At 35.3% G+C, this 13,593-nt stretch overlaps 1 protein-coding gene across 1 annotated transcript in view; it reads right to left on the reverse strand.

Moving 5' to 3' along the window:
• Window positions 1–13,593, reverse strand: part of LOC135681118 (spectrin beta chain, non-erythrocytic 5) — a 129,706-nt gene that overhangs the window by 9,336 nt on the left and 106,777 nt on the right. Inside the window, exons 42-56 of the mRNA XM_065195419.2 lie at window positions 12,862–13,092; window positions 12,579–12,761; window positions 12,001–12,146; window positions 11,582–11,859; window positions 10,051–10,181; window positions 9,089–9,292; window positions 8,203–8,352; window positions 7,039–7,335; window positions 6,338–6,673; window positions 4,633–4,953; window positions 3,959–4,194; window positions 3,089–3,440; window positions 2,205–2,546; window positions 1,176–1,714; window positions 811–968 (exon numbers count right to left, since the gene is read on the reverse strand). Coding sequence (XP_065051491.2) covers window positions 811–968; window positions 1,176–1,714; window positions 2,205–2,546; window positions 3,089–3,440; window positions 3,959–4,194; window positions 4,633–4,953; window positions 6,338–6,673; window positions 7,039–7,335; window positions 8,203–8,352; window positions 9,089–9,292; window positions 10,051–10,181; window positions 11,582–11,859; window positions 12,001–12,146; window positions 12,579–12,761; window positions 12,862–13,092 — 3,904 coding nt within the window. The remainder of the gene's footprint in view (window positions 1–810; window positions 969–1,175; window positions 1,715–2,204; window positions 2,547–3,088; window positions 3,441–3,958; window positions 4,195–4,632; window positions 4,954–6,337; window positions 6,674–7,038; window positions 7,336–8,202; window positions 8,353–9,088; window positions 9,293–10,050; window positions 10,182–11,581; window positions 11,860–12,000; window positions 12,147–12,578; window positions 12,762–12,861; window positions 13,093–13,593) is intronic.

Consider the following 13,593-nt stretch of genomic DNA (forward strand, 5'->3'; position numbering starts at 1 on the left):
TTTCGAGAAGCTCTCAGAATACAAGAAAATGAATGGATAGCACAGTATACTGGCTAGATAGGCAACCAATGATAATGAAACTGCTCTTTGTTAACAAGCACTCTATGCAATTATGTCATTGTATATAGCTCAATTCCTATGCAAAATGATCGCTGTTTGAAATTTTCTTACAATACCAGGATTTTTCCCTGCTTTTTCCCTTGATAAAGTGTAGATAAAAAATTAATGAGTTTTACCCATTTGTATCTTAGTTCAAAATAGGTGACCCTTTTCTACAGTATAAAAAGTAGCACAAAGTTTTCGTGAGACTGTGAGACTTCAGATAAAACAAACAAGCAGTCAATAGTTAGTTGCAATAAATTATATTCTCAAGAATTCTCCGAGTGCAAGTAAGTTTAAAAAGGTTTAATTTCTAAGTTCGCACTAATCGAATGCAAATTGGATATTAACCGATCAAATTTGTCATAAAATTTTGAAATTTGTATGGATCACGATTATTTGCTATTACCATTGCTAACAATTTTTTTCTTTTTCAAAACATTTCACCTTTTAATCTTTATCCAAAATTTTATTGATAAATTCTAAATTGTAATTTAACTCAAGTTAAACATAGGCCTATGGCTAGATAGATCTTTTGAAGGATGTTTTTCCTGTAAAAATACTAAATGACGTTTTTTAAACCGCCATATCACATCCTTGTATTTGATTTATTATAGATTTAATAGTTATATTTCATAATAATATTTAATGTAAGTAATGGTGCTGTCAGTGAAATGTTTGAAATTGAATTGGATTTGAATTGAACTTTACCTGTTAAATCAGCCCCTAAATTTGGAGACTCAAGATGGACAGCCTTCTCTCTGATCCATGACATTTCATCTTCAGCTTCTTGACTTAAAGAATGAAATTCCACCGAGTAGATTAAATCTTGCTTTCTTTGCTCTGAAAGGTTGTGCAACTCCGCAAACCTACAAATTTGGAAAAAGTATAAATTTTGCGAGTATAAGGATCTTAACAAAACCAAGATTGACTGCGAGTATAGTAAAAGGGGCAGATAGTAACATGAAAACAGGTTTGAAAGCAAACACTGAAATTAAACAAGAACTTTCTTTTTAATCGCAAAAACGATATTTGTGTGATATGAGAGACAGCTGAAAACAAGATCCTGAGCATACCTGTCACATATATCATCGTATTCACCTCGCAATCCTTCACTCAAAGATTTGTTGATTGCTATATTATTATCAATCATTTGATCCAATTCCTGTAATTGTTTTTCTTTATTCAGTATTTCATTCTCCATTTCTCCATGCTTTGCTTGAAGGACGGTGGATGATTCTAGACTTGTCCCCAAATCTCCAGTCTGCAATGCTGTTTCGCTCCTTTCCAACCATTCGATTACTTCTCGAAGTGCCGTCTCTACTTTCTCAAGGGCTATTCGTTCTCCAAGCGACCTGCCTTTTTTCGCCAAGTGCTTCTCTAATTCATTCCATATATCAGAAAGATTACTCATGATACTCTGGACATCTTGTACTCTTATGACCCTGTTAACCAGCGTATTGGCCTCGGCTATTGTATCGTCTTTCTTTCTTCTGTTGGCCGTCATCTCGGCAAGGACCCCATCAAACACTTTCTTTGTGCTCTGAAGACTCTCCGAGATGTCTTCACTACTGTCTTTTGCATACTGCAACTTATTTTCGGCCCACAATATGATCTAAAGAAATCAAATACATTCCTTTATGGTTAAAAAATAGGATACATAAGAATCAATGATCTAACAGTACAAAAACTTTTTGATACAAAAAAGTTTTGAAATTGTGCGTAAAGGTGACGTATAATGTTTCCTTCAAAAAGTTAGGATTTCTTATCTAACATGCCTCTCTAAAAACATGCCTTTGAGGTTACAGTGTGTTAGTATAGCCCAAACAAAGATCTATGAAAATTTTGCTAGCTCTAGTGCATACATTGTAATCAAATATGGAATAATGAAGAAGAATTTTTGAAAGGACAAAAAACAACTTAAGATGAACACGATGTTCATACAAAAATGATCAACTCTACGACAAAATTTGGATAAATTTTGTATTCCATACAAATAAATCGAGGCTAAAAAATTAGCACCATGATACTACTACAATACTCCATAAAATTCTATGTAACCATATCACACTGGAAATTAACAAAGAAAACACTGCATTGCCTACCTCATTTGTTTTGCCAAGAAATTTAAAGTACAGCAGAGAATCTTTTAGCTTGAGCAATTTATTATCAATATGCTGCTTGACATCGCTGACTCGTGAACTGAGACGCTGGTATCTTTGGTTCATTTTTACGCTCTGTTGACTGTCAGTTCTCCCCATTTCATCTGCGAATGATCTCAGACTATCAATTGTTTCTTGGAATTTACCAATCATACCCTTCATATTGTCATGCTGTATCAGTAACCGCTCGACGTCCTCAAGATCTGTACCAAGATTTTCATTGTCAAGGGCTTCTTTCCTTCGGTCAAGCCAGCTTTCTATTTGATCAAGTTCAGAACCAAACCTCTGTAAAAATTAATATGGTTTTGTCTAGTCACACAATTTCCAAAAAATATAATGTATTGGAAACTCTAGGATGATAAATCAAGAGGAGACCCTTACGCCTGCAAACCCGAAAACTATCTTATGCGACAGGCATCAAGCGTTGGATTAACAAGACTTGTCTTTGAAAGAAGTAGGGTATTGACAAACTTTGTTTTGACCATTTATCGCCAGAGTCTTTCTATTTTCAATCATATTAATCTTATTCTGGTTTTGTTGACCAGTAATTCTTTTTGTTATATCCCAAAGTTTTTAGCTCAAGTTTTTCTGGAGGAACATCAATTCTATTACCTTGTATATAACTTTATCTAACTGTAAAAACAACTAAAATCTTTTTGCTACATAGATCATGAATAAAACCTGATACGTACAGGTATATAAATGGTTATAACAGATATAAATTAATTTCCATGCACCCCTGTCGTTTTGCACAGTAGAATCTACTCGGTGCTAGACTTCGATTTCCCTGTAAACAATGTAGGTCATGGATAAGCAGCAAAGTCTACCTGTAGATCGAAGGACTCTTTCAACTGGACTTTCTTATTTTGCAGCAGTTGCTGGAGCTGAGCCTTCTCTTCATCAAGCAGTTTCAACTTTGGAAACACGTCACTGGGTTCCAGGCTACCATCCTCGGCTAGAGTTTGGCCATATTTCTTAACTCGAGCGAACACCTCCTCCCTAACGGCCAAAGCAGATACAATCTGCTTATGCATGTCTAGCATTCCTTTCGTTTCTTTGACATTTCTCGACTGGGATATGTTTGACAACCGCTCATGGGCCTTTTTCATCCATGAACTGAGCGAAGATACGTCAGTTTGGAAACGATAGAGATGCTCAGCAGCTTGTAAATTTGCTTGTCTATCAATTGGAATATGCACAAGGATTACAAGAGGGAGTGTATTACAAAAATACATTTAAAAGTTGCATTGTATGTTACATAAAGACCAAGAAGGAATGAGAATTCGCTTTAACTTGTAGATTTACTTGAAACTATTTCTAAAGTACAGTTCAATCTACAACACAAAGTTCTTTGCAATTAAATTTCCCCATACACCAAGCTTACATGGGTAACCATTTTCGTTTGTGGAACTGATGACTTTGAATAAGGTAAAGCATCTTGCAACCATAAAGTTGACAAACTGGTGGCACTGATATCCTTAGCTTGGTATTCAGCCAATTATCATTTCTATTTAACAGGCTAGGCATTCCAATTTTGCTTTCAGTCAACGAGAAAACATTACGTGACAGCCTTAGTGGATGCCTTATCACAGGTAGGCTAATTCGAAAAGTGAATTTTATCGACGATAAGTAATACAAAAAGTTGTTCTGGTTTTCACTAAATCGTCGTCCTTGAAATGACTTAAACACAAACTAACCTGTTTTCATTCAGTTCGATCAAATTTTCCCAAACTTCAATAATGCCTGTTTGTATGTCTTGGATTTCAGCCATGCTTTCTGGGGATTCCTTTGCAATGTCACGTGCATCAGAATCAAGGGTTTCAAGACTGAGCTCAATGGCCTCTAAATCACTTTCAAGTTGCATATGTCTTCGCATTTGCATTTGCACACCATTGAGATCAGCGGCAATCGAGCAATTTGTCAACTTAGATATCTGTTATAAAATAAAGTTGAATATCAGTTCAAGCATACATTAAGCGTACAAGAACAATATAAAGCAAGAACAGAACACGAGTGCGTTTCATACAAAGAACAACATTTCCTTTAATAAAGAGCAAAAACGTTCATTTGTACCATATTGCTTTTTGAAAAACACAACCATCCAGACTATGTTTATGCCTGGCATCAGTGTTAAAGTTGGGACATGCAAATGATCAGCACAAAGATAAAGTTGGAGAGATGACGTGTCCTGGGGGAACAGCATGATGAGGTAGCGTGTCACCATCTTATCTTCCTGACGTTAGCCACCATGCGTTGCAACCTGGTGCAAATATGATGTCAGAATATTTCATCTAAATATATCATAGAGCATCTAAATATTTTACCCTTTTGCTTCAAACTTAAAAATGTAAAATTTCCAGGAAACTGCTACCTTTTCATTCATTCTGACTTCAACTTCTTCAGCATTTTTCTTGAACAAAAGAAACCTAGCAGCTTTATCGAGCATATTTTTTCTCGAGGCCGCCAGCTGCCTTAGATTTTCCCATCGACTGTTCAACATCCGGAAATGCATGGATATCTCCTCACAAAGTTCCGAAGGTTTACATTTCGCTAATGCCTTGGCCTTCTCGTTTATAGAATGCATTCTGCCTTCATCTGCTTTCATATCTTTTGTTGTGTTTTCAAGTTGTCTTTGCAAGATTTGACATTTATCGTAGTCATCACCAGTTTCATCTGTTGCAAGATTTCTTTCCTAGAACACAAATAATATCACCTACGTCATTAGCAAGCACGTGACCATACATGCACAGTTACGATTGGGATTTCAGTAAAATCCATTCACTTAATAATTGAATTCAAGAAAATCTAAAGAGAGAAACCTTAATGGAAAAAAGACGAACATCTATATGGTTTGTCATACATATTGAAGATATATTTTTGTGACCACAGTTAAAACAAATAAACAAGAACCTTATGTTTTAAAAATCTTCAGGCTGAAATTTAAAAAAAATACCCTTTAAACAAGAAACCTCTCAAGCTGATATTCACTGTAGGCTTGAAATTTTGGGATGGCTTCTATCTAATTTGTAAAATAAACTCAAAGAAGTAAAATCAAATCAATTTCAAAGCTGTATTGCTTCAATGAATTAAAAAGTAACACCTATTTTGTTTTAAAATCTACATAGATCTCCATTCATAATACCATGCATGAAAGATCACTTTGATATTTGAAATAAAGATCTAATTTTCCTATATCAGTGACGCTAAAGTTTTCCACACTCTGTTTGATTTTCTTCAAATTTGTAGAAACTCTTTCAAGATTCCTTTGATTTCAAACAAACTTGAAATCAACTGAGAGTTTTAGACCCTTCCCAAGCTCTGTATGGTATAAGTGCCGTTGAAAGATCATTGGAAAATCAGTAAGTTCAAGAGTTGTGTATTAATGCACATATGCAATGACCCTGCAACACTGATTGGTTTAAGACGGTATTGTTTTGAGACAAAGGACTAAATGTTTGTTGACAGTTTTTTGGCGGTACAGAACTTGAAAATGGCTTTGAGAAAAGCAAACATTTTACAGCATATTGTCTAAAAGCTTTTTCATCTGACACTCCTCAGAGCTTAAAACGTCAGAATAAGGGTCCGGAAGAACACGATGAAAAATGTATACCCAGTTGTTGATCGAAATAGGTCAATCAGAAAAAATCAACCACAAGACCAGACCGGTATAGTTGACCCATCAGTGCCCAGTACCGTTTGCCTAAACTTGTCAAAACCTTAGTACATAGGGCAGTCATGATCTGTTCGAAATCTAAACTTCACGCTGAACTGGAAAAACTTAAAACGATCTTTCTCTCATTGGAATCTTCCCCTGCTTATCAAAACTTTGGGATGCACATTTAGAGAGAAGATATTTTCTCGTTAAGTTCGACACTTGTCAGATAAAAGACGAGTGAGAAAATGAAATGTAAGAGTAAGAACAATCAGAATAAATTTCCGTCTGGACGAAAAATTCAACGACTAAAGTGACATCACATCACAAATACAACTTTGCAGTTCTAATCCGCTCAATCTTTGAGTTACTTATAAGTTTCTCTAAACAAAACGTTAAGCGCTATTATGAAACATAAAACAACCTTTTCAATAATGTGTGCTTCTGCAAAATCAACATCTCCCTTCAGAGCTGTCAGGTATTTCGTATCCTCCAATGTTTTTCCCATCTCATTTATTTCTTTCTCTAGCAATTCGAATTGCCTGTATAGATCTAAAAGGCAATCTTCCACTTCACCAGAAGAAAAATGCTCTGAAGCAACCATTTCTTCTCCTTTATTGCGAAGGGTCTCCTTTGCGACGTTGTGAGACTTCAGTTCAACCAAATCACTTTTATGGATGGTGGAATACAAGCCAAGGTTTAAAGCATCAACTTTCCGGTTCCTTATATCAGACAACTTCTCAACAATCCAGCTAGTAATCTAAATAAGAAAAGCAAAGTGCTGCAATGTGTCTAAAACAAGGAGTTTTAATCAGCAAGCCAGCTTTTTTAAACAAAAATTATGATTCCTTGAGAATTCAATACTAAATCGTGGAATCACTTAGCAAGAGCATAGAAGAATTCAAAAACTACAAAAATTCAAAGCAAACATAAAAATCACTGAAGTTGAAATTTTTAGATTCTTCAGACGTTTTTTTGACCAGATTCTAGCGAATCTCTAGACAAGAGACATTGACAAAAATAAGCTTCGACGGATGCGTGAAGACCAGGTTAGATATTCGTGGGGAAACGCAGTGACAAAGTTCTTCTTTACCTGCCAAAACGTATGCATTCTCGAATAAATACCTCGTGATTTTCCTGGCGAAATTTTGCCAAGTCTAGGGCATCTTTTAGAAACTTTTCCTTGCCCACCAACTCTTCATAAAACCTATCTCTATTGGACATCAAATCTTCAGCCAAATATTTCACTTTATCTGAGGCAAAATGCCTGTCAGACAAGAGTTGCTCCCCAAGCTCCAGTGCAGTTGTAATCTTTGCAGTATGGGAATCCACCATATTCTTCAATTTCTGAACACGCTTTAGTAAAGATTCTATCTCAGCTCCCGCCCCAGTATGTCCATCTGAAATTGTGTTCAGAAAATTCTAAAAAAGAAATTATAAATCTTATCTCCTTGATTACTGAACATTCCCTTCTCACAATCAAAATAGAATTCATGTGCTCTTTTTCTCCAAACAAATTTTGAACTCTCTTGCAATTTAACGATTTTTCAATCTCAAAAAACAAGTGAAAATATTTTGTGCTTGCAAAAACGTAGTAACGTTATGGCGAATTCGCCCAACCTTTCAATAATTGCTAAACTCTTCATCTATAGAAAAAAAATAAAAAGTTAGCTGCTGATCACAACAAGGCCTGAAGGAGGATAAAAATTGAAAATCTTTTAAAAGGAATAACATAGCACCGAACCAGAACAACCAAAAAATGAACGAAAAGCATAACAATGATTAAAAGAATTTTTCATGGAATAAAAGCATGCCTATATCTGCCTTAAACTTGGCGTGTTTATTAGCCGTTTCTGTGCAGCTATAATGCAACTCGTTATCCTTAAAACCTTTTAAGATATCATGAAGAAAAATGCAAAAAATGGTCATAGACTTTGAAACCACACAAAAATGCATTTCATTATCGTAAATGGTAGCTAGAGAATCGTCTACAAAATAATTTCCTATGTGTAATTATTCTGTTAAATGGCCGCTTTCGCTGCTTGATATCACTAACTGTCCAAGTTCTATTCTAATCCGATTATTGTTAGCAAAAAGGAAATGAGATGAAAATATAATTATGACATTGCTTGTCTTAAATAATGCAAACATATTGTAGAAAATGTCTAAATATCCACCCGAGATGGTGTTTCAGTTCAGAAAAGTTCTAGTAAGAAAGGAAAGTATCAATATTTTATGCCCGAAAAAAAATGTTTCTAAAACAGAAACACAATAAGATTGAACTCAAACCTTGTAGGAGTTGATGACACCATTAATTCTGGTTACTTCTCGACAAAACATCGTATAATCATACAGCTCAGTAAGGTGCTGTCTGCATTTCAGCCATAAATCATGCACTTGCTCGTGGCTTGTGAGTAGTTCTTCTAGCTTTTCTTGAATCTAAAACACAAAATTAGACATTTTGCATAAAAAAAGCCATCAAAATCAAATCACTCAGAATAACGGTTTTGGTTTTATAATTATTTGATTTCACAAACAGGCTTGATGTTTCCAAAATCACTCTAAAGGATGGGAGCACAAATGCTATTTCAATTTCCATTCATTCAAGGCGACAATTCAAAGTCTTCATGCAATAAGATTTACATATAACTTGGATGTGCTCATTAACAAAGACAGAAACCAATATCCTTCACAACATATAATTGGAATACTGCTCAGGGAAATTTCAATAAGATGCTATGAAATTTCTTTCAAAGAACGGTTATGAAATAGATTGAAAGCAGCATGGGCAAAGCAAGATAATTTTTTTGCAGGGATAAAGAAGTGGTTTTTGCCGACAAAAACGAGCGTGCCACACTCTTGAAGAGTGTGGTCAAAAGATAAATACTCCCATATGCTGCTTTATGCATTTCTTTTTCAAAGTTTATATTAAATATAGTTCCATACATTGAAATTTCAACTACTACAGAATTGTCAAGACAATTGTTGCAAAAAGGTTACAGGTTGAGTACGCAATTGCTTCTTTTGCCTGGCAAAAATCCTTAATTTGCCGAAGGACAAAGTGTTGGGGTACCGCATCCCCTTCCCCCTGGACACTCCCTTTGCGAAGCCTCTGTAACGCAATTATCAACTTCAGATTGTTTCACTAGAACTGTCAAGTACAAATTTCAAAAACCTCCTCAGTAGCATAATGTCCTTCCTCCACCATTTGCTCCCCAGCTTGAATGACAAATGCAAATTTCTCTTCTTTGCCATCAATTTCTAGCTTTAAATCGTCCATTCTATCCATCGCCTCTTCGACCTGATCAACTGTTTCTAATGATTCCTTTGCATTCAAAATCTCCACTGCTTCTTGACACCACAACAGCAACCTGGTAATCTGTCAGTTGCGAAAACAGAGCGTTAAATGTAGAAGCTAACTTACCAATCATAAAATAATTATGGGAAAATTTTGTGATTAGTAAAATCGTATCTTAAACCAAAGTAAATCTAGAGCAGGCAAATCTGTCAAAGCTGTTTGAGGACAATTTTTTAGGACACTTTAAAGTCCAAGAATTTTAAAAACAAACGTTTTTGATAATTTTCCAAGTCTGTATCTCCAAAACTTTCAAGGGCCTTACAGCACCAAACTTTCACCGTAATAAAGAGGGGCATCCCTCTTCAGAAAGTAATTTTACCCAACTAGCCCCCTGTTAGAGAAAAAAAGCGAAAAGTGGAGACTATCAATAAAGAAAAATGCTATTTAGACCGTTTGAATAACTAAATTGAAGCAAATTCACCTGACATCGTGCAGCAGAACAAATTTTTATTCTATCAAAAATATCTGACATGTCGTCAAAATTGAATGTTTTTACAGTAATTTGCAGACGGGAAATCAACTTGAGGGTTAGAATTCTTGAATGACATGGATATAAATAATTAGATTTTTGCCGTAGTACACTGCCCTGTATCTTGTTGTGTCTTGCGCAAATAAAACGCAAGGGATAACGTGACACTTGAGAAGCTAAAGAGATTTCTATGGGAAGCAAACATCTCAAAACATAAGCAAGTGTGTTGAAAAAAAAGAAAATTGTTCCATTCCTTTAGGCATTCTTAACTACCAGTAAATTATTTGCCATTAACGAAGTAAACTCAAACCTCCGAATTGAGTCTGTGATAGTCGACGCTTCCGTGAAGCTTGCCTTTATTGTTGTTAGCTTTACGAAGAACATCTGACCACACCTTTTTTATATAGGCTTGGTGCATCTGAATTTGTTCAGCTGTTTTGCCTGAAATCATAACATTTAATGTCAAAAGAGGCAAAAAAAACTTTCAAAAGTCAGTACAACCACAAAATTACCCATCATCGTTCTACTTCTGGCATTTTTACCAATTGGACACCCAGTTATTCTTCTCTTACTTCTATTTAGTCATATTGTAACAAGCATTTACCGATTTTCAATCCATGATTTACCTTAAACCCAGGTTTTTTAACTGAGAATCCTGGAAGTATATATTTTACATCATATTGGCTTTTATGATAAAGAAACATTCCATAATAATAATAATAATATTCCATTCTGTACTCCATTCTGAAGTTTATTTTTCTATACTTTTTTATGTCTTCCTCCTTATAATTTTTGCTACCCAGAAAAGTTTCTAGGACACTGAGAAGCTATGCTTATCGAATCAACTCGATGTGACCACATCTTAGACTCTTCCGTCTAGAGAGCTAGCGACTTTTCTCGCTCTAGGTTAAATTTTAGTCATTTCGGTGATTAAAACCACAACTCTGAGCCATGCTCCCGAACGTCGATATTTTCATAATTTTGTTTTAATCATATCATACAGTCAAAATCAATGAAGGAGCAGATGTTTTTTAATACTGTTTTCTTAGCTAGAATTTCTACAATTTAATAGTTCTTTCAAACAATAAAACCAAAATGAATACAATTAAATACAAGAATCTTCACATGGCTGAAGAGACTATCATTGGTTGAAGAAACTATTGAAGACATGTTAATGATACAATTGTCCATGGGCCTTGTAAACTTTCGTCTTTATTTTGCAATTGTCTGAACATAATTTCATTATGGTACATTTCTTGCAGCTTTCTTTTAACCACAACTCAACAACGAAAAAACACTCATTTTTATTAAAGTTTGACACTTGCCTTGTCTGAGTTTTATGTTAGGCTTTTTTAAATTTCACCTCAAATCAGACATTCAAATATTGGCAAAACAACGTATGCTGAAAGAGTAGCTCTGTCTGGAAAATTCAACCTCAATCGATGAAACTCATATTTGATGGCACCTACTTTCGAACGCATAATCATGATATGTGTTTATATTTACTTTCCGATTCTTAAAGGCCTCTACTTTTCTTGTGTGCTGGCTTCATGGTTAAGACAACAAACTCAACTCAACTCCTAATCAAAATTTTGTTGCAATTATACAGTGGACACCTGAAAGCTGGCTGTTTCTTCAAAAAGCATATTGAAAGATACAGAACAAAACTGCAATTACTAGGTTTGCGTGGTGAATGAGTAATACAGTGAATAAGTAATATAGTTGAGCGTGGCTATCGTGATTCACAATCAAAATGATAGCTAGTTATTCATAATGCAAATCGCTTTCTAATACAAAGAGAACAGATCAACTGCTAGGATTATCAGACGCCTGTTTCTCACCTGGATAATTCCTCGTGAGTTCGTTTCCTGAAAGCTCAACCTCCTCGATTTGTTTGCCAACAGCCTCAATTGCTATAAGAGCCGTGTCATGTGCCCTAACCTTTGACTCACTGCTGGCAACATCTTCTCCTAGATCTATGACCGATATTGTACTTTCCTTTTCCTTCAGGTTACTCAGAATATCACTTACTTGCATATTGAATTTATGGAGCCCTCCAGCCTTCACAAGCCGGGCATTTTTCTGCTTTACCTTTTCCATCAACTTAGACCACATTGCACTTAAACAAAGATACAAAACTTGATTAATAACAACAACAACATCAACAACAACAACAAATACTTCTGTCCAATATACTTAAAAAAAAGTCTTTTAAAAGAAGATCATTCTACAAGAATATCAGCATCACACGCCCACGTACCTTAGCTTGCCTTTGGCATTCGATACATTTAGAGCATGGGGTCCTTTGGCAGCAATGACGTCATCCGCCAGCTTTATCACAGACTCGTATGCAAATTTACCAGCAGCAACGCTGACTTTAAAATCATCAAACTTCTGGGTGAGTACCTTATGAACACAGAAGAGCATAAATAGTTCAAAGATACCATTACTATTAAAACACCAAAACTAGCCATTTTAGGATGAAGCGCAACCTAATTATAAACGTTAATCTGATCTTCCGGAGCAGGTGTGACGAAACGTCACCGAGTGTTTAATTTATTTAAAAGCACATGGAAGTTTTTTAATAAGTTAGGTACTCGGTCAAACTACAGGAGACAGCATGTTCAAATATATCTATAAAACCAGAAGGGGAAAATGGCCATTAAAGAGGAAGAGCTAAAGCTTAAGGAAGTAAAACAAATAGCTTCCTAGATTCTCCAACTCTTACTAAGTTCCAGATCAATGTCCCATCATGGATCAATCCCACACCTCTAGAGGTGCTGTGATATTCTGGAACAAGCTTATATACATCACAATCATGTTATAAATAATACAGACCTGCCAATGCTCAAAATCTTTACCATAACCCTCAGCTCCAGCAACTTTTAGCTTCTCAGAAAGCCATCCCCTCACATTTCCAGCATCGTAGAAAAATTGGTATACTTTATGGAGATTCTCCAATTTTGCCTGATTTTTCTGCAGGAGTGCAAACAATGCTCTTTCATCCTTTTCGATTTTTTGCTGAAAGAACAGTGGAACTCTTAATATACTACAACAAACTTTAATGTTGGTTGAGATATTGATCTAATCACTAAATAAAAATGAAAAAAACATTTCTTACACATTTTGCAATTACAAGGTCCCTTTTAGGGTTATCTTGAAGATCAAATGTTGTTGTCCTCTCGATGAAAGTTTCTATGTTTTTCTTGTTTCTTCTAAATTCATCAATAAGGTTGTTGGCTTTCCTTAGCTGACGCTCGGCAGCATCGAGGTCTTTTCCTTGTTGCAAACCAGATATATTAACTTTCTTCTCCTCCAGCCAGTTTTCGATTTCGTTTGCATCGAGCAGAAACTAGAAACGTAACGTAGTGAAGTAGAAATTAGTTTGAAAATAGGCAGAAGAAAAAATGGTCAAAACCCGACGAATCAGATTTTGAATCTCAAATAGTTCTAAAGTGGATGGCCATAGCAAAAAAAAAGTAACGTGGCTTGCAGTGCTTTTGATTAACTTAAAAGGGACTGCACATGGTTGCCATTTCGATTTGGCTGAAAAAGCAAAGATAAGGACAATTTTTGCACAGAAAATATTCAACATTTTGATAAATAATCTCAAAATTGTAAATAACGAAGCAAGCAAAATAGAAAATTCAAATTGAAAGCAAGTGGGACTTTTGCAACAAACAAAGCCAATATTGATTAAACTATTACTCATAAGAATTAGCCAAAATGTATTTTCTTTGTATATTTTGTTTAGCTGGCCGAATTTGGCCGTCACGCGTAAAATATTTGGCCGCCAACCATTCCAAGCATCTGGCAACCCTGAACTGAAGACAAAATGGCGAAGCAGCCTTTC

The sequence above is a fragment of the Rhopilema esculentum genome, chromosome 12 (assembly GCF_057945365.1).
Source record: "Rhopilema esculentum isolate cy_ngs chromosome 12, ASM5794536v1, whole genome shotgun sequence".
Lineage (NCBI taxonomy): Eukaryota > Metazoa > Cnidaria > Scyphozoa > Rhizostomeae > Rhizostomatidae > Rhopilema > Rhopilema esculentum.